The sequence below is a fragment of the Cetorhinus maximus genome, chromosome 9 (assembly GCF_964194155.1).
Source record: "Cetorhinus maximus chromosome 9, sCetMax3.hap1.1, whole genome shotgun sequence".
Classification (NCBI taxonomy): domain Eukaryota; kingdom Metazoa; phylum Chordata; class Chondrichthyes; order Lamniformes; family Cetorhinidae; genus Cetorhinus; species Cetorhinus maximus.
Window position 1 is genome coordinate 72567962 of NC_135887.1, and position 16534 is coordinate 72584495.

The following is a 16534-nucleotide window of genomic DNA, read 5'->3' on the forward strand; positions in this document are numbered from 1 at the left end:
CACTTGCATGTTTTGCCAATCTGTGCAAAACTTCATTAAGTGCCTTCTGGACGTCCATATAGACAACATCCATAGACACTCCCCTATCCACCATGTTAGTGACCTCCTCAAAAAAAATTAATCAGCTTGGCCAGACAGGAGGTGGTGGTGGTGTGTCACAGTCCTGCTGTAGCAACATGCACTTTCACATGCATGTTATCATCTGGAACTATAGATAGTGATGGGAAAGTCTCCAATATTCTTTCCATCACATGGCTGACCATGAATTTCTCCTACACTTACCACCTGCCATTGGCACATATCAGAAGGATTTGCAGCTTAATGCTTAACCTGTTTGGCTACCTTATAAATGCACCTTCCTTAGCCATCAAACCCTGGGGTGGGACTTGAACCTCGAGCTCCTTGCTCAGAGATAGGGACACTACCAACTGCACCACAAGACCTCCCTGCAAACATGAGATACCTATCACAAATCAATGCCGACTCTTTGATCAACAGGTACTTCTGTCTCTAATGATGGAGTGCAGTCATTTTCACATATCTGATGCTAAAATAGCAGTGTCAAGGGTCACACCCGAAGAATTACCACTTATCCAAGTTAAGGGAAAACTCGCGAGCTGTCTGGATCCATGGAACTGTATCCAGCCAGTCACTGCTTCAGCAGAGAAAAGGGGATGGAGAAGTGAAGGAGGGATCTGAAATAGACTAAATCTATAAAACAGATTTTACTAACATATTTGGCCAATAAATAACGATCTGTTTTATACCATTGAATGGCCCTTAGATCCAGAAAAATATATTTACTTTATTGTATATTTAAATTCAAAGCCGGACAGTTTCCCCTCCAAGTGAGTGCTATTATCAATTTGTTTCGAGATTAGGGCGCTTTTTTTGTCCTCAGATTTCACAGGTCACCGAGATGCCGTCAAACCAGGAAGTTGTGCAGATATTTTTTTTGGTTAAAAACAAGCTGAGAGCGTGATCGTCTACCCTTCAGTATACTCAACCTTTCCGCTTCCTGTCGTGCCAGCTCCGTGATATAAAATAAAAGTCAGGATTATTTCTAACAAATCTACTGCCGGGGCCCCGAGGAGTGGAGCCTGGTTTTCATGGGCGATCGAGCTATCGAATTGGGAGTGAGGGAAGGGAAGGAGCAGGAGGATTGGAGCCGATACATTGTTGCCGCTGAGTCCTTTAATCTGATACTTTGTTGCGATTTTATTTTTGGAGCCGATACATTGTTGTATCCGCATCGCCGGCCTGAATGGCGAGCGACAGTAGCCTGAGATGCACGGAAGAGCCTGCTCCAGACGGCTCTTGCGATGTCTGTGAGCCGGACGAGGCACGGCCCGCCCTCCAGGTCTGCGATGACTGCCGCCTCTCCTTCTGCCAACAACACGCCCGGGAGCACGACGCCAAACCGAGCAAGCAGCAGCACCGGCTCCGGGACTTCGAGGCGGCCAGCAAAAGCCCGGAGCCGCAAGAGCAGAAAGAGGAGGCCGCCGGAAAACAGGAAGCAGCCGAGGGAGATGGAAAGCAAGGCGAGAGGAAGAAATGTGTGGATCACGATCAGGAGATCACACTCTACTGCAAAGACGACGAGAAGATCATCTGCGTGTTGTGCGCCCTCGGCCCCCACAGACAGCACCAGCTCATTACATTAGACGAAGCCTATCTCGCCCTGAGAGTAAGTTTCACGCCAGTCCACAGGGGGTGCGATTAAAGTGAAAGCGAAAGGCTTTCCGGAGGCCCACATACGCATTTTGTTACAAAACATTCCACCCTCGCACAGTGCATTCAAACATATACCCTGTGAAAATCATAGCACCGCTTCTTCAAACCTTCCTTCCCCCATCCCTACCAAATCCTTAAAAAAAACCGAATCAAACAGCTCCGCAAGTTTCCCTCCTCTACATCCTCCACACGCCACTTACCCAACACCAACAATTTATATTCATGAGCGCCTTCAGCATAATAAAACGTCTCAAGGTGCTTCATAGGAGCATTGTAAAATAAAGTATGACACCGAGCCACATAACGTGATATTCGGTCAGATAAAAGCAAAAAACTGCGGATGCTGGAAAACTAAAACAAAAATACCTGGAAAAACTCAGCAGGTCTGACAGCATCTGCGGAGAGGAACACAGTTAACGTTTTGAGTCCGTATGACTCTTCAACAGAACTAAGGAAAAATAGGTGAAATATAAGCTGGTTTAAGGGGGGGTGGGACAAGGATGACCTAGAATTTAGAGGTGGGTTCAAAGGAGCATCTTAAAGGAGGAATGGGGGGCTTAGAGAGGGAATCCCAGAGCTTAGAGCCTTGGCAACCGTGGCCACCAGTGGTGGAATGATTAAAATTGGCAGTGGTCAAGCAGCCACAATTGGAGGAGTGTTGATATCAAAGGTTATAGAGCTGGAGGAGATAACACAGATAGGGAAGGGTGAGGCCATAGAGGGATTTGAAAACATGGATGAGAATTTTAAAATCGAAATTGTTGCTTAACTAGGAGCCAATTGCAGATCAGTGAGCAGAGAAGCGATGGAGAAACTGCACTTGGTGCAAGTAGGGACAAGCCCAGCAGAGATTTGATTGATGTCAAGTTTACACAGGGTAGAATGGGGGAAGCTGGCTGAGAATGCGTTGAAATAATCAAATCTGGAGGTAACAAAGGCATGGATGAATAACATTATGGGAAATCATCCAGCATTGTATAGAATTGAAATAAAAACAAAAAACTACTGCGGATGCTGGAATCCAAAACAAAAACAGAATTACCTGGAAAAACTCAGCAGGTCTGGTAGCATTGGCAGAGAAGAAAAGAGTTGATGTTTCGAGTCCTCATGTCCCTTCAACAGAACTGAGTAATATTAGGAGAGGGGTGAAATATAAGCTGGTTTAAGGTGGGGGGGTGGTGGGGGGAGAGAAGTTGGGGTGGGGGGGGTTGTAGGGACAAGCAAGCAGTGATAGGAACAGATAATCAAAAGATGTCACAGACAAAGGAACAAAGAGGTGTTGAAGGCGGTGATATTATCTAAGAGAATGCTAATTAAGAATGGATGGCAGGACACTCAAGGTACAGCTCTAGTGGGGGTGGGGTGGAAAGGCTGACAGGGCATTACAGTATAGATTTAAAAATAATGGAAATAGGTGGGAAAAGAAAAATCTATATAAATTATTGGAAAAAACAAAAGGGAGGGGGAAGAAAAGGAAAGGGGGTGGGGATGGAGGAGGGAGTTCAAGATCTAAAGTTGTTGAATTCCGGACTGAATATTGAATTCAACAACTTTAGATCTTGAACTCCCTCCTCCATCCCCACCCCCTTTCCGTTTCTTCCCCCTCCCTTTTGTTTTTTCCAATAATTTATATAGATTTTTCTTTTCCCACCTATTTCCATTATTTTTAAATCTATACCTGTAATGCCCTGTCAGTCTTTCCACCCCACCCCCACTAGAGCTGTACCTTGAGTGTCCTGCCATCCATTCTTAATTAGCACATTCTCTTAGATAATATCACCATCTTCAACACCTCTTTGTTCCTTTGTCTGTGACATCTTTTGAATATCTGCTCCTATCACTGCTTGCTTGTCCCTACAACCACCACCACCCCCCTAACCTCTCTCCCCCCACCCGCCCCCCCCCACCTTAAACCAGCTTATATTTCACCCCTCTCTTAATATTACTCAGTTCTGTTGAAGGGTCGTGTGGACTCGAAACGTCAACTCTTTTCTTCTCCGCCGATGCTGCCTGACCTGCTGAGTTTTTCCAGGTAATTCTGTTTTTGTTTTATATAGAATTGAGTGGTTTTGAAGAATGTTAAGCCAGACCCTGAACTATAACAATGACTTGCATTCATAAAGTGACTTTTAGGTTATAATGTGACTCAAGGCACTTCATAGAAGTTTTATAAGGAGCCAAATGAGACATTAGGGCTGGTGACTAAAAGTTTGGGGAAATAGTTTTTTTAAAGTGGATTATAAAGGGGGAAAGAGAGAGTGAAAGGTAGAGAGAATTACATTTCAAAGCTTAGGGCCTCAGCAGCTGAAGGCTGCCAGTGGTGGAGTGATGCAAATGGTGATATTCCATAGACCATAATTGGAGGAGTGCAGATATCTTGGTGCACTGTGGGGCTGGGGGAAGCTGGAGGAGGGTACAGAGATGGTGAGTGGTTAGTCCATGGGGGGGTGGATTTGAAAAAAGGGGTGAGAGCTTTAAAGTTTGTGGCATTGCCAGACCAGGAGCCAAATTAGGTTAGTAAACACAGGGGTGATGGGTGAATAGGACTTTATTCAAGTAAGGATATGCACAGCAGAGTTTTAGATAAGCTCAAGTTTACTGAGGGTGCAAGAATGGAGGCTAGCCAGGAGAGCACTGGAATAGTCAAGTCCAAAGGAGCAAAGTTATGGCTGAAGACAGCAGGCGAGTTGAGGTAGGTGCAGAGAAATGTGATGTTACTTAGCATCTTAACAGGCCACGTGAACAAATTACAGCACACTACGGCCTTTGTGATACCTTGTGTATAGCCTACTGCAGCCTGTGGTTCCTGGTATGACCCACTGCTAGTTTTTTTGTAATCCTCTTTCTATAACTTTCTATCTCTATCTATATTGAATCACAAAAAGCTAGCATACAAGTTCTGCAGGTAATAGGGAAGGCAAATGGAATGGAGTATAAAAATAGGGAAGTCTTGCTAAAACTATACAAGGCACGAGTTAGACTACACCTAGAAAACTGTGAACAGTTTTTGTCCCCTTATCTAAGGAAAGATATACTGGCATTGGAGGCAGTCCAGAGAAGGTTCACTAGATTGATCCCTGCTATGGAGGGATTTTCTTATGAGGAGAGGTTGAGTAGGTTGGGTCTGTACTCATTGGAGTTTAGAAGAATGAGAGGTGACCTTATTGAAACATAGATTCTTATTACAATCTATATTAATGACTTGGATTCAGGGATAGAAGGTACTATGGCTAAATTTGTAGATGACACCAAAATAGGTGGGAAAGTAAGATGCAATGAAGAAATAAGAAATTTACAAATGGATATGGACAGGTTAGGCGAATGGACCACAATTTGGCAGATGGAGTTGAACGTGGATAAGTGTGAGGTTATCCATTTTGATCGGAGGAATAAAAAGGCGACATCATTTAAATGGAGAGAAACTTCAGAATGCTTCGGTGCAGAAGGATCTGGGTGTCCTCGTGTATGAATAGCTGAAAGCTAGTATACATGTACAGCAGGTAATAAGGAAGGCAAATGGAATTTTGGCATTTATGGCTAAAGGAATAGAGTATAAAAATAGGGAAGTGTTGTTGCAACTGTACAATTCATTGGTGAGACCGCACCTGGAGTATTGTGCACAGTTTTGATCCCCTTACTTGAGGAAGGTTGTAGTTGCACAGGAGGTGGTTCAGAAGAGGTTCACTAGATTGATTCCAGAGATGCGGGGCTTTTTCTATGAGGAGAGATTGAGCAGTTTAGGCCTATACTCACTAGAGTTTAGAAGGATGAGAGGAGATCTAGTTGAGGTGTATAAGATGCTAAAGGAGATAGACAAAGTAGACATGGAGCGGTCGTTTCCCCTTGTGAGGCATTCTAGAATGAGAGGCCATAGTTTTAGGCTAAGGGGTGGTAGATTTAAATCAGAGATGAGGGGAAATTACTTTTCTCAAAGGGTTGTGAATCTGTGGAATTCACTACCTCAGAGTGCAGTGGATGCCAGGATGCTGAATAAATTTAAGGAGGAGATAGACAGATTTTTAATTAGTAATGGGTTGAAAGGTTATGGGGAGAGGGCGGGAAATTGGAGTTGAGGCCAATGAGATCAGCCATGATCGTAATGAATGGCGGGGCAGGCTCGAGGGGCTGAATTGCCTACTCTTGTTCCTAGTTCTTATGTTCTTATGTTCTTAGGGAGCTTGACAGGGTAGATGCTGAGAGGTTGTTTTCCATTGTGAGAGAGTCTAGGACCAGAGGGCATAATCTCAGAATAAGGGATTGCCCATTTAAAACAGAGATGAGGAGGAATTTCTTCTCTCAGAGGGTAGTCAATCTGTGGAATTCTTTACTGCAGAGGGCTATCGAGGCTGGGTCATTAAGTATATTTAAGGCTGAGATAGACAGATTTATAATCAGTAAGGGAATCAAGGGTTATGGGGAAAAGGCAGGAAAACGGAGTTGAGGATTATCAGATCAGCCATGATCTCATTGAATGGCAGAGCAGACTTGATGGGCCGAATGGCCTACTTCTGCTCTGACGTCTTATGGTCTTATATAATCCATTGCAGCATGTGTGTTAGTTGCACATTACATGTTTGGCATGCAATTTTGTGTTTAAATTTCCCAAGCCTGCAAGTTATCCTGTGTGCATTGCATTCAGTCTACTTGTCATATAAAACGCACTAAGGGAAAAGTATTGCTACATATGGAAAAAAATTACAGCTTGTAATTTATCCTGTGTACAATGCATTCAGCCTGACTCAATTACCACTTTGTGGCAGTGTTGGAGGTCGAAAGTATTGGGACAGCAGGGCCTCAATTTAATTAAGATGAACAGAATAGGTAATTTTGTGGTGAAGTTGCAGTATTATCGACTCAGCAGGCAATGCTGACTAACAAAAGCATAGCACTGCTTAAAAAGAAAGGTTTTGAGCTGTGCTAGAATCGCAAAACAATGTTTGAATTTCAAACCCTTGCTATCGACTCAGGTTCTGTCCCCATCCATTCCTGGGCCTGTTTCACATAATGTTAGTGGAAAGATCAAAACATTTTTTTTTTAGCACAAAGAGACCTCTTTCCTGTTGCTGAAATAAGGCTGTTTTGGCAGCTGATCTTAGAGTCCTATTCTCATGCCTTGTACTTTGAAGGATGGTTATAAAAATTAGGAAGTCAGATACTGAAGGAAATAAGGAGTGAGGCAAACAAAGTGGCATTTTGTAGATTGCTCCTCTGCCAAAATCCTTTCCAAACAGAGGTTGGTCAGATATTTTTATGGAATATTGTGTGTGGTGGGTGGGGGATGCTGTTGTGTATGTGGGCTTTGTGTATGTGTGTGGGGGTTTGGTGTGTGTGTGGTTGTGGTGATGGTTGGAATAGGAATATCTGTGTATTCCTCTTGAAGGTACTTCTAGGCCTCAGAGCATGTGTAACTGCTCTCGACAAGTCTCTGCCCTCGTCATCCATTCGAACACGAAAGGGCCTGTGCTGAGCATCCCATCTCAGCTGGAGTAGTGGCAGGGGCACTATTTTAGGCACCTTCGGATTACGAGAGGAAAATAGTCCAAGAGTCCTGTTCCTGCTCAGTGTTCAGTGGCCTCTGTTAGAAGTGAATGAATGAGTATGTCGGATGAGGTCAGGTCAAACTCAGTTGTGAGATCTCTTTAGTCACTGTGAAGAATCACAATAACCACATATTATTTAATTGCACCTTTTAAAAAGTGTATTGAGGTTAATGTGAACTGCTCACATCAATGTTAAACTAGTTCCATAGAAATGTTTCCAGTATGTTATCCAGTATTCCGATACTTTTAGATTTAACCTCAATTGCAGTCTCATTTATATGTAAGGATTTTCTGCTTAACAACAACAGCTTACATTAGTATAGCACCTTTAGCATGGTAAAACAGCCCAAGGTGCTAAGGAGTGTTATCAGACAAAATTTGACTCTGAGTCACATAAGAAGATATTGGGACATATTAGGAAAACTTGGCCAAAGGGATTGGTATGTCTTAAGGAGGAGAAATAGATGGAGAAGTTTAGGGAGGAATTTTCGGAGCTTGGGGCCGAGGCAGCTGAGGGCATGGCCACAAATAGTGGAGCAAGGAAAACCACGGGTACACAAGAGGCCAAAATTGGAGGAGCACAGAGATTTTGTAGGATTGTAGGAGGAGATTACAGAGATAGGGTAGGTGAAGCTGTGGAGGGATTTGGAAACAAGAATGAGAATTTTAAACTTGTCAGACCAGGACCCAATGTAGGTCAGTGAGCACAGAACAGCAACCCCATCTCCCCCAGGTAGGGTAACAACAGCATGGAATCCAGGCCCATCGTTGGTTTCATCCCTCTCCAGTGAATTGCTCAGAGATGCCAGACCAGCTGATTAAACAGCTGCCATGATCTGCTGTGGGAGGAACCAGCTGAAAGATTGTCACCTCTGCTTTCTGAGATTTTATTTATTTCTCTTTACTGTTTGACAGAGTTTTGTACTTGGGGTGGGGGTGTGAGGGTGAAGAGTGATATGTGTCTGTGCTCATAAAGCAAAGTTTTCCTATTTTTATCACCCAAGTATCAGCATCAAACACTCCTAGATCCGGTAAAATGTAAGTTAATGAAGAGTAAATGGTTGAATGGCCCACCTACAATATGTGCCATGTACTTGACCCAAATAAAAGGCACTTGGGTGAGTTATACCAGGTGACCAGAGACTTAATAACCCCAGTAACGGGTCAACATCTTGAGGGGAACAAACTGGAGGTTGAAGGTGTTATGTTTAAAACAAATAAGTTAGGGACCTAGAGAAAACAATGAACAATGTTCCCCACAGCTGGAGCTGACTGGAGGCTGACAATCACTGTATGGGCCTCAGCCACATAAATGTAATTCTGTACTCATGGTTGGACATTCGTGGAGAATGATGTCAGCTAATTGCTGATCAAAGCCAATAAATTAAAGGAGACAATTAAATTGGACGAGTTTCAATCACCTGAGGGGGTAGGAAAGTCATTTTTTCCCTCCTATTGGCCCTGGGTTTTTCATCTTTTTGCCTCTCAGATGATTACATGGCTATAAGGATGAAGGGTTGTGGGTGGAGGATGTGTAGGAACTGTTCAGACATGATGTTCCAGTCAGCATGAGTGTGGGGTAATCTTGGTGGACCAGTTGGTCATTTTCCATCCTTCATTTCCTTATGTCAGGTGAGGTGTTCTCTATGTCTGTCTACCAATCTTATAAACTGCACTAACCCAGTCAGGGAAACGGTGACACCTTGCTACAGCTTTTTGGAGAGCTAAGGATTAGGCTGAGCACTAGTGGTTCAGTCCCTGCTGCTGGTCAGTTACTAAATAACTGATAGCTTAGAACCACCATCAGAGGCTAAAACAGGGCACCAATCCTGGACAGAAAGCAAAGCACTGCAGATTCTGGAGATCCAGATTAAAAATACTGGGAACTTTATAGGTCAGGCAGCATCAGTGGAGAGAGGAAGGGTAGGGTTAACTTTCAAGCTGATGACTTGTTGCCTGTTCTGTTGAAAAGTCATCAACTAGAAACACTGGGACTCCATTTGCCTACTGATCCTGTACATCAACTGTACCTCAGTGACTGTAATATTGTCCTTTAGTGGAGAGCGGGAACCATGGTAACATCACAGTAGCCAATGCTACTACACATTGTCTTTAAAGATGCAGCATGTTGTTATTAATGTTTTTTCCACAAATTTCTGTGGGGTGGAAAAGAGTCTTTAGTGCTGATCTCAGTTACACATCTACATGCAGATTGTAACAATAATCTCTCAGTAAGTGCTTGTTAATTTATGCAGGGTATTAAAAGCTAAATAATAGCTCCTTTTTTACAGGGTAAGTAGAGTCTTGCATATGAGTCTGCTTTTCTTGGGCCTGAGCCCATTAGCTGTGAGAGTTATTCTGGACCACAAAGTACTCTCTGAACTAGATAAGTGACTGAGGACAGTGGGATTTGGCAGCCATATTCAGCGAGGCCTAGAAGTCAGTGATGCCGTATCCGAGGAAAGCATGCAGAATGGGACCTTTTTTCTAAAAGTCAAAATTTCTAACAGGGCAGTCAGCATGGACTAACACTACAGTGTAATCCTTGACCTCTGTTTTAATTGCCTTTCCTCGAGCCCGTCATGTGTGATTGAGATCACAGACACTCATGGCTTTAAATGCTGATGTAGCACCCATTTGTTAACTGTCCTCCTGTATTCAGTAGTACCTGTGATCTGTGTTTTACATCAACATGCTGAATAAAGTAGAACTCTGTACGCTTTGCAACAAATGGTTAATCTTCACCTTTTTCACTAGGATGTTAAACTGACAGAGCAGATTACCCATCTGTTATATAATCCATCCGATGTTCATCTGTAAAAAACAGATCGATGATTTAATAGAAATGTTCAAAATTATAGGGGTTTTTTAATAAAGAGGAACTGTTTCCACTGGCAGGATGGTTGGTAATCAGAGGACGCAGAATTAAGATAATTGTCAGAAGAAGCAGAGGCAAGATAAGGTGAATTTCATGCCACAGTGCATTTTGATTTGGAGCGCACAGCTTGAAAGGGTGGTGGAAGCAGATTCAATGGTGACTTTCAGAAGAAAATTGGACGTAAATTTGAAAAGGAAACATTTGCAGGTCTATGTGAAAAAGAGTAGATGGGGCCAATTGGACAGCTCTTTCAAAGAGCTGGCAAAGGCACAATGGGCTGAATGGCCACCTTCTGTGCTGTAACATTCTATAATTCTAACCCTCTGGATATGACCAATTATTTGAAAGCTTTCACTGATGCTTTAAAGGAGCGTATGTCACTGGAAAAGAATGAATAATGTGTTTCAGTACAATGTATTACATCATAGAGAAATTGAATATTCATTTACCAAACACCTTTCATGAAGACCTTTAACCCTACGTTGTTGAATAAACAGGAATTGTACACAATTAGAAGAGAGGTTGAAACTAAGTTATTAAAAAGTAAACTTCACATTATTTGGATATTTTGAGAATGAGCTGTCAATTGTATATTGTATTTAATTGTTTGCAGATGGTGAGCATTAACTGGAGATTTACATGAATCCTTACAAATAGACACAGACTCTAACTGTGGTTGTTAGGCTAAGAGATGTATGCTTATAACTCTGTAAATAATTTTTTAAAAAAAGTGTGTTAAGATTGGCTCCAGTTCCACCTTCACCACTTGGCTTCCTTGAATATAACATAGTAGCAGAGGGTGCCTAATGGTGAAGGTTGGAAGCTGAGAAAAAAATAATTATACAGAAAACCATAATACTAGTAGCCATTGTGGAAACTGGCAGTGAGCAAGTGTAAATTGTTGGGATATGATTACCCTCTAATGTTTTCAAAGTCTGGATCATATGGCCAGTGGAAGAATGAAGTAGATATCTGGACACAAGTTACATTCCTACTAAAGAGGAAAGAAGGTATGGTTTTGACCGTGTTATTTCCTACAAGAAGTAAAGTCAGAAGTAAAGTATTTGGTGAGTTGGATGCTAATCAGTTGAATAATGTTGAAGGTTTGGATCTTTTATTGAAGTTTTTGGATGAGATTTACAAGAAAGATAATCTGTTAAATGGACTTTGATAGGTTTCGGAAAATAGATTGTTATTTCATGGAAGAATATATCATGAACTTGTAACAGGTTGTATAAAAGTTTGACAAAATTCAGGTTGAGGATCCCGAAATCAGTGTTAGTGTTTAAGTTGCTGGATTGTGCAAAGGTGTCTCTATGGTTCTAGCTGGTGTTCCCTTCTCGGAGAGGGATAACCTTGTTAGATCAGATAACTGCTACCTTGTAAAGATTCCTGAGGAATTAATCTCATCCCAGTTAGTTGTACTAGGTCATCACAGAAAGATGATGCTCGATTGGGCAGGTGAACTGTTTGTGTGTTCACTAGACCAGATGTTAGCTTTGATGTGTTGGAATTAACTACTACAATGAAACACTCTAAAGTTGAGAATGTTTTAAAGGCAAATTAAACATTTTTAAAAAATACTTAAGTTTGGAAAAAACGTGTACTTAGGTTCCCATCCTTACTGGACCCAAAGAATCTGAAACTGGCCATTTTTGGTGATGTTTCACGTGCTAATCTTCCTGATGGGTATTCTGGTGCAGCTGAATTCATAATATTTATAATGACTGAAAATGGGAAATTATGTCCCTTAGTTTGAGAAGCTAAGAAATTAGAAACGGTTGTTAAAAGTACTTTTATTGTTGAAACATGGAGGCAGTTGACATGGGATTCTAAAACAAAAACAGAATTACCTGGAAAAACTCAGCAGGTCTGGCAGCATCGGTGGAGAAGAAAAGAGTCGACGTTTCGGGTCCATACGACCCTTCAACAGAACTGAAGTATAGTTAGGAGAGGGGTGAAATATAAGCTGGTTTAAGGTGGGGGGCGGGGGGCGAGAAGTTGAGGGTGGGGTGGTTGTAGGGACAAGCAAGCAGTGATAGGAGCAGATAATCAAAAGATGTCACAGACAAAAGGATCAAAGAGGTGTTGAAGGTGGTGATATTATCTAAGAAAAGTGCTAATTAAGAATGGAAGGCAGGACACTCAAGGTACAGCTCTAGTGGGGGTGGGGTGGAAAAATTGACAAGGTATTAGTTGTAGATTTAAAAATAATGGAAATAGGTGGGAAAAGAAAAATCTATATAAATTATTGAAAACAAAAAAAAAAGGGAGGGGGAGGAAACGGGGTGGGGATGGGGGGAGGGGGAGTTTAAGATCTAAAGTTGTTGAATTCAATATTCAGCCCGGAAGGCTGTAAAGTGCCTAGTCGGAAGATGAGGTGCTGTTCCTCCAGTTTGCGTTCGGCTTCATTGGAACAATGCAGCAAGCCAAGGACAGACATATGGGCAAGAGAGCAGGGTGGAGTGTTAAAATGGGAAGCGACAGGGAGGTCCGGGTCTTTCTTGCGGACAGACCGCAGGTGTTCTGCAAAGCGGTCGCCCAGTTTGCGTTTGGTCTCTCCAATGTAGAGGAGACCGCATTGGGAGCAACGAATGCAGTAGACTAAGTTAGGGGAAATGCAAGTGAAATGCTGCTTCACTTGAAAGGAGTGTTTGGGCCCTTGGACGGTGAGGAGAGAGGAAGTGAAGGGGCAGGTGTTGCATCTTCTGCGTGGGCATGGGGAGGTGCCATAGGTGGGGGTTGAGGAGTAGTGGGTAATGGAGGAGTGGACCAGGGTGTCCCGGAGGGTACGATCCCTACAGAATTCCGCCGGGGGGGGGTGAAGGGAAGATGTGTTTGGTGGTGGCATCATGCTGGAGTTGGCGGAAATGGCGTAGGATGATCCTTTGAATGCGGAGGCTGGTGGGGTGATAAGTGAGGACAAGGGCGACCCTATCATGTTTCTGGGAGGGAGGAGAAGGCGTGAGGGTGGATGCGCGGGAGATGGGCTGGACACGGTTGAGGGCCCTGTCAACGACCGTGGGTGGAAAACCTCGGTTAAGGAAGAAGGAGGACATGTCAGAGGAACTGTTTTTGAAGGTAGCGTCATCAGAACAGATGCGACTAAAGCGAAGGAACTGAGAGAATGGGATGGAGTCCTTACAGGAAGCGGGGTGTGAGGAGCTGTAGTCGAGGTAGCTGTGGGAGTCGCTAGGCTTGTAATGGATATTGGTAGACAGTCTATCATCAGAAATTGAGACAGAGAGGCCAAGGAAGGGAAGAGTAGTGTCAGAGACGGACCATGTTGAAAATGATGGAGGGGTGGAGATTGGAAGCAAAATTAATAAATTTTTCCAGGTCCCGACGAGAGCATGAAGCAGCACCGAAGTAATCATCGATGTACCGAAGAAAGAGTTGTGGGAGGGGGCCGAAGTAGGACTGGAACAAGGAATGTTCCACATACCCCATAAAGAGACAGGCATAGCTGGGGCCCATGCGGGTACCCATAGCCACACCTTTTATTTGGAGGAAGTGAGAGGAGTTAAAGGAGAAATTGTTCAGTGTGAGAACAAGTTCAGCCAGACGGAGGAGAGTAGTGGTGGATGGGGATTGTTCGGGCCTCTGTTCAAGGAAGAAGCTAAGGGTCCTCAGACCATCCTGGTGGGGGATGGAGGTGTAGAGGGATTGGACATCCATGGTGAAGAGGAAGCGGTTGGGGCCAGGGAACTGGAAATTGTTGATGTGACGTAAGGTTTGAGAGGAATCTCGGATGTAGGTGGGAAGTGACTGGACAAGGGGAGAGAGAAGGGAGTCAAGATAACGAGAAATGAGTTCCGTGAGGCAGGAACAGGCTGACACGATCGGTCTGCCAGGACAGTTCCGTTTGTGGATTTTGGGTAGGAGGTAGCAGTGGGCCGTCCAAGGTTGGGCGACTGTCAGGTTGGAAGCTGTGGGAGGAAGATCTCCAGAGGAGATGAGGTCAGTGACAGTCCTGGAAACAATGGCCTGATGTTCAGTGGTGGGGTCATGGTCCAGGGAGAGGTAGGAGGAAGTGTCTGCAAGTTGACGCTCAGCCTCCGTGAGGTAGAGGTCAGTGCGCCAGACAACAACAGCACCACCCTTGTCAGCGGGTAGCCTGTTCTTGCCCCACGGAACTCATATCTCGTTATCTTGACTCCCTTCTCTCTCCCCTTGTCCAGTTCGAGTCAGATGACGAGCCTCTGGACTTGGTCATACCTCACTTGCTGAAGCTGCAAAGGCAAGCTCGGGAACATCAGGAATGGATGTGCCGCTGCGCTTCTCAGGTTGGAGGTGTCCATCCACCTTCAGGCTGAGGTGATAGCACAATGCTAATATACTGAGGTCAACATTGGTAGGATAGCGGCAGTCATGGAGACCTTGGTCCAGGACATCGGTTCTGCACGGCTGTATGGGCTGAACTCCATCACTGACGCCATGCGAGAGCTGTGCGGGGCAGCTCGCTCTCATTCCAGCTTCCCCTCCTCCTCATGGAGTCAGGCAGGGACCCTTGGACACCCGTGGGAGGACGGTCAGCAGGTGCACACCTCGGGGCCATCTGCCCAGGTGACTCCAGGAGTGTCCAGCCGATCTGAATCCCCTCTTCCTGTGATCCCAGCAGCTCCAGTTCCACGGGCTGGGAGGGGGCCACTGCCACACAGAAGGACCCCAAAAGCAGGCCAGGGCTCTCCAAGTCTCGGCCTTCCAGAGGATGTCCATCAAGGTCATTACAGATAGGGTGTAGCAGCCTCCACCTCCGCTGTGGATGTTGGGAGAGCACCAAGACGTAGCAGCAGGATTAGGAAGATTTTAGAAGATGTCATTGCACAGCCTGGACATGGGTGTTAATCACTATTATGACATAGCCAATGGTAAAGGCTGAGTTGTTCAAATCCCAGAGGGAAACTTGAAACAACTGTCATAACCCATTTTTGCAATTTGTATGTTTCAAGATGCAGGCTTTGAAATCAGTAGTAATAAGACCACCGAGTCTCAAGAGGTTTTTTTTATAACTTTAAATCTTCTAACAATAAAACCATTTCATAGTACCCACTTTACTAGTAAGCCTTGAGAAAAATAAACCCATTGTTTCCGAGCTTCACCTGGTTAGGTATAATATTTCACCCGCTCTTTTCAATGGTCTATTTCAAAATGCAAATTGCCCCCTTTACACCTCACCTTCTATTTCCCTAAAAGTATCTAATGACCATTTCAAACCTACTTCTCTTCTGTACATCAAAGCCTCTAGACCTTTAATTAGACTTTAATCCAATTAAGACACTCACATATACACACACGTAGACACCACTAAACTCTATTTTAAAATAATTTCCAATAACATTATAAACATTATTATATCTTTTTGACATCACTTGTACATAATGTTCACTTTGTTAATAAACTCCCAAGAATGTCTCCTTGCCTCTGGCTGCTTGTTCTGATGAGTAGTGCTTGTGTCACTCAGATGTGAAACTGTGTTCCCTGCACAAGATAAGGGGAGGTGACTCATTCTAAGACCTTTTCCTTGTGCTTTGTGCAACCTTCCCAGCACACTGATGGTGCGTCTTCACTGTCACTGGTCACATCAGTCTTGCCTGCACCTCAGTTGCTGCCAGAATGTCCTGGGCTGGCTGCACAAAGTTCCGTCATTCTCTCTGTGTGCTCCCAGCATCTTTGAGGTGCGGCTGGCCAGGCACCTCATCAGCATCTGGGTCCGGTGACAATGTGGTCCTGAAGGGTTCAGCTCATGAAGAACGCCATAAGATCAGGGTAAGCTAAAGTTTCCCAGCTGCATCTCAATGATATGACCCTGTTCACAGAGTGCAAGCGAGGTGCCATCAGCCAGACAGGAGTCAGACATTCACATAAACTATGTGAGGATCTATGGAGTGTCCCCACTGCATGTCGTCGTCATCCTCCTGGAATGTAGGATGGGCATCAGCTGCATCCCCATGACAGGAACCTTATCACAGAGCACTGTCATCAGCCAGACAGGAATCAAACGTCACAGATGCAACATGAGGATTTATGGCGTCTCCCCACTGCATGTTGTCATCATCCTCCATGAATCTAGTAGCTATGAGGGCCTCCCGAGCGCATTTGCCTCATTGGCCAGTGCAACGGCCTCATTGCCATCATCCTCGCCTTCGAGGACCTCTTCACCTTTATTGCTGTCGACGACGTCCTCATCGGAGGAGATGTGCAGCTCCTCCATCTCCTCCTCAGCCAGCCCCTCTCCCTGTTGCAGTACCAGGTTGTGAAGGGCGGAGCAGGTGATGATGATGTGTGACACCCTTTGTGGACTATATTGCAGGGCTCCACCAGACCAGTCCAAGCACCGGAACCACATTTTCAACATTCTGATGGTTTGTTCTACCAAATT

The 16534-nt window shown here is 44.3% G+C and overlaps 1 protein-coding gene across 2 annotated transcripts in view; it reads left to right on the forward strand.

Annotated features, from left to right (window-relative positions):
- The first annotated feature begins 547 nt into the window (after positions 1-547).
- Positions 548-16534, forward strand: part of trim44 (tripartite motif containing 44) — a 114689-nt gene continuing 98702 nt past the window's right edge. The window contains exon 1 of one of the 2 annotated variants that reach the window (XM_078548860.1): positions 548-1687. In XM_078548860.1, coding sequence (XP_078404986.1) covers positions 1265-1687 — 423 coding nt within the window. In that variant the 5' untranslated portion in view covers positions 548-1264. The remainder of the gene's footprint in view (positions 1688-16534) is intronic. The other variant, XM_078548858.1, reaches the window with a different exon arrangement.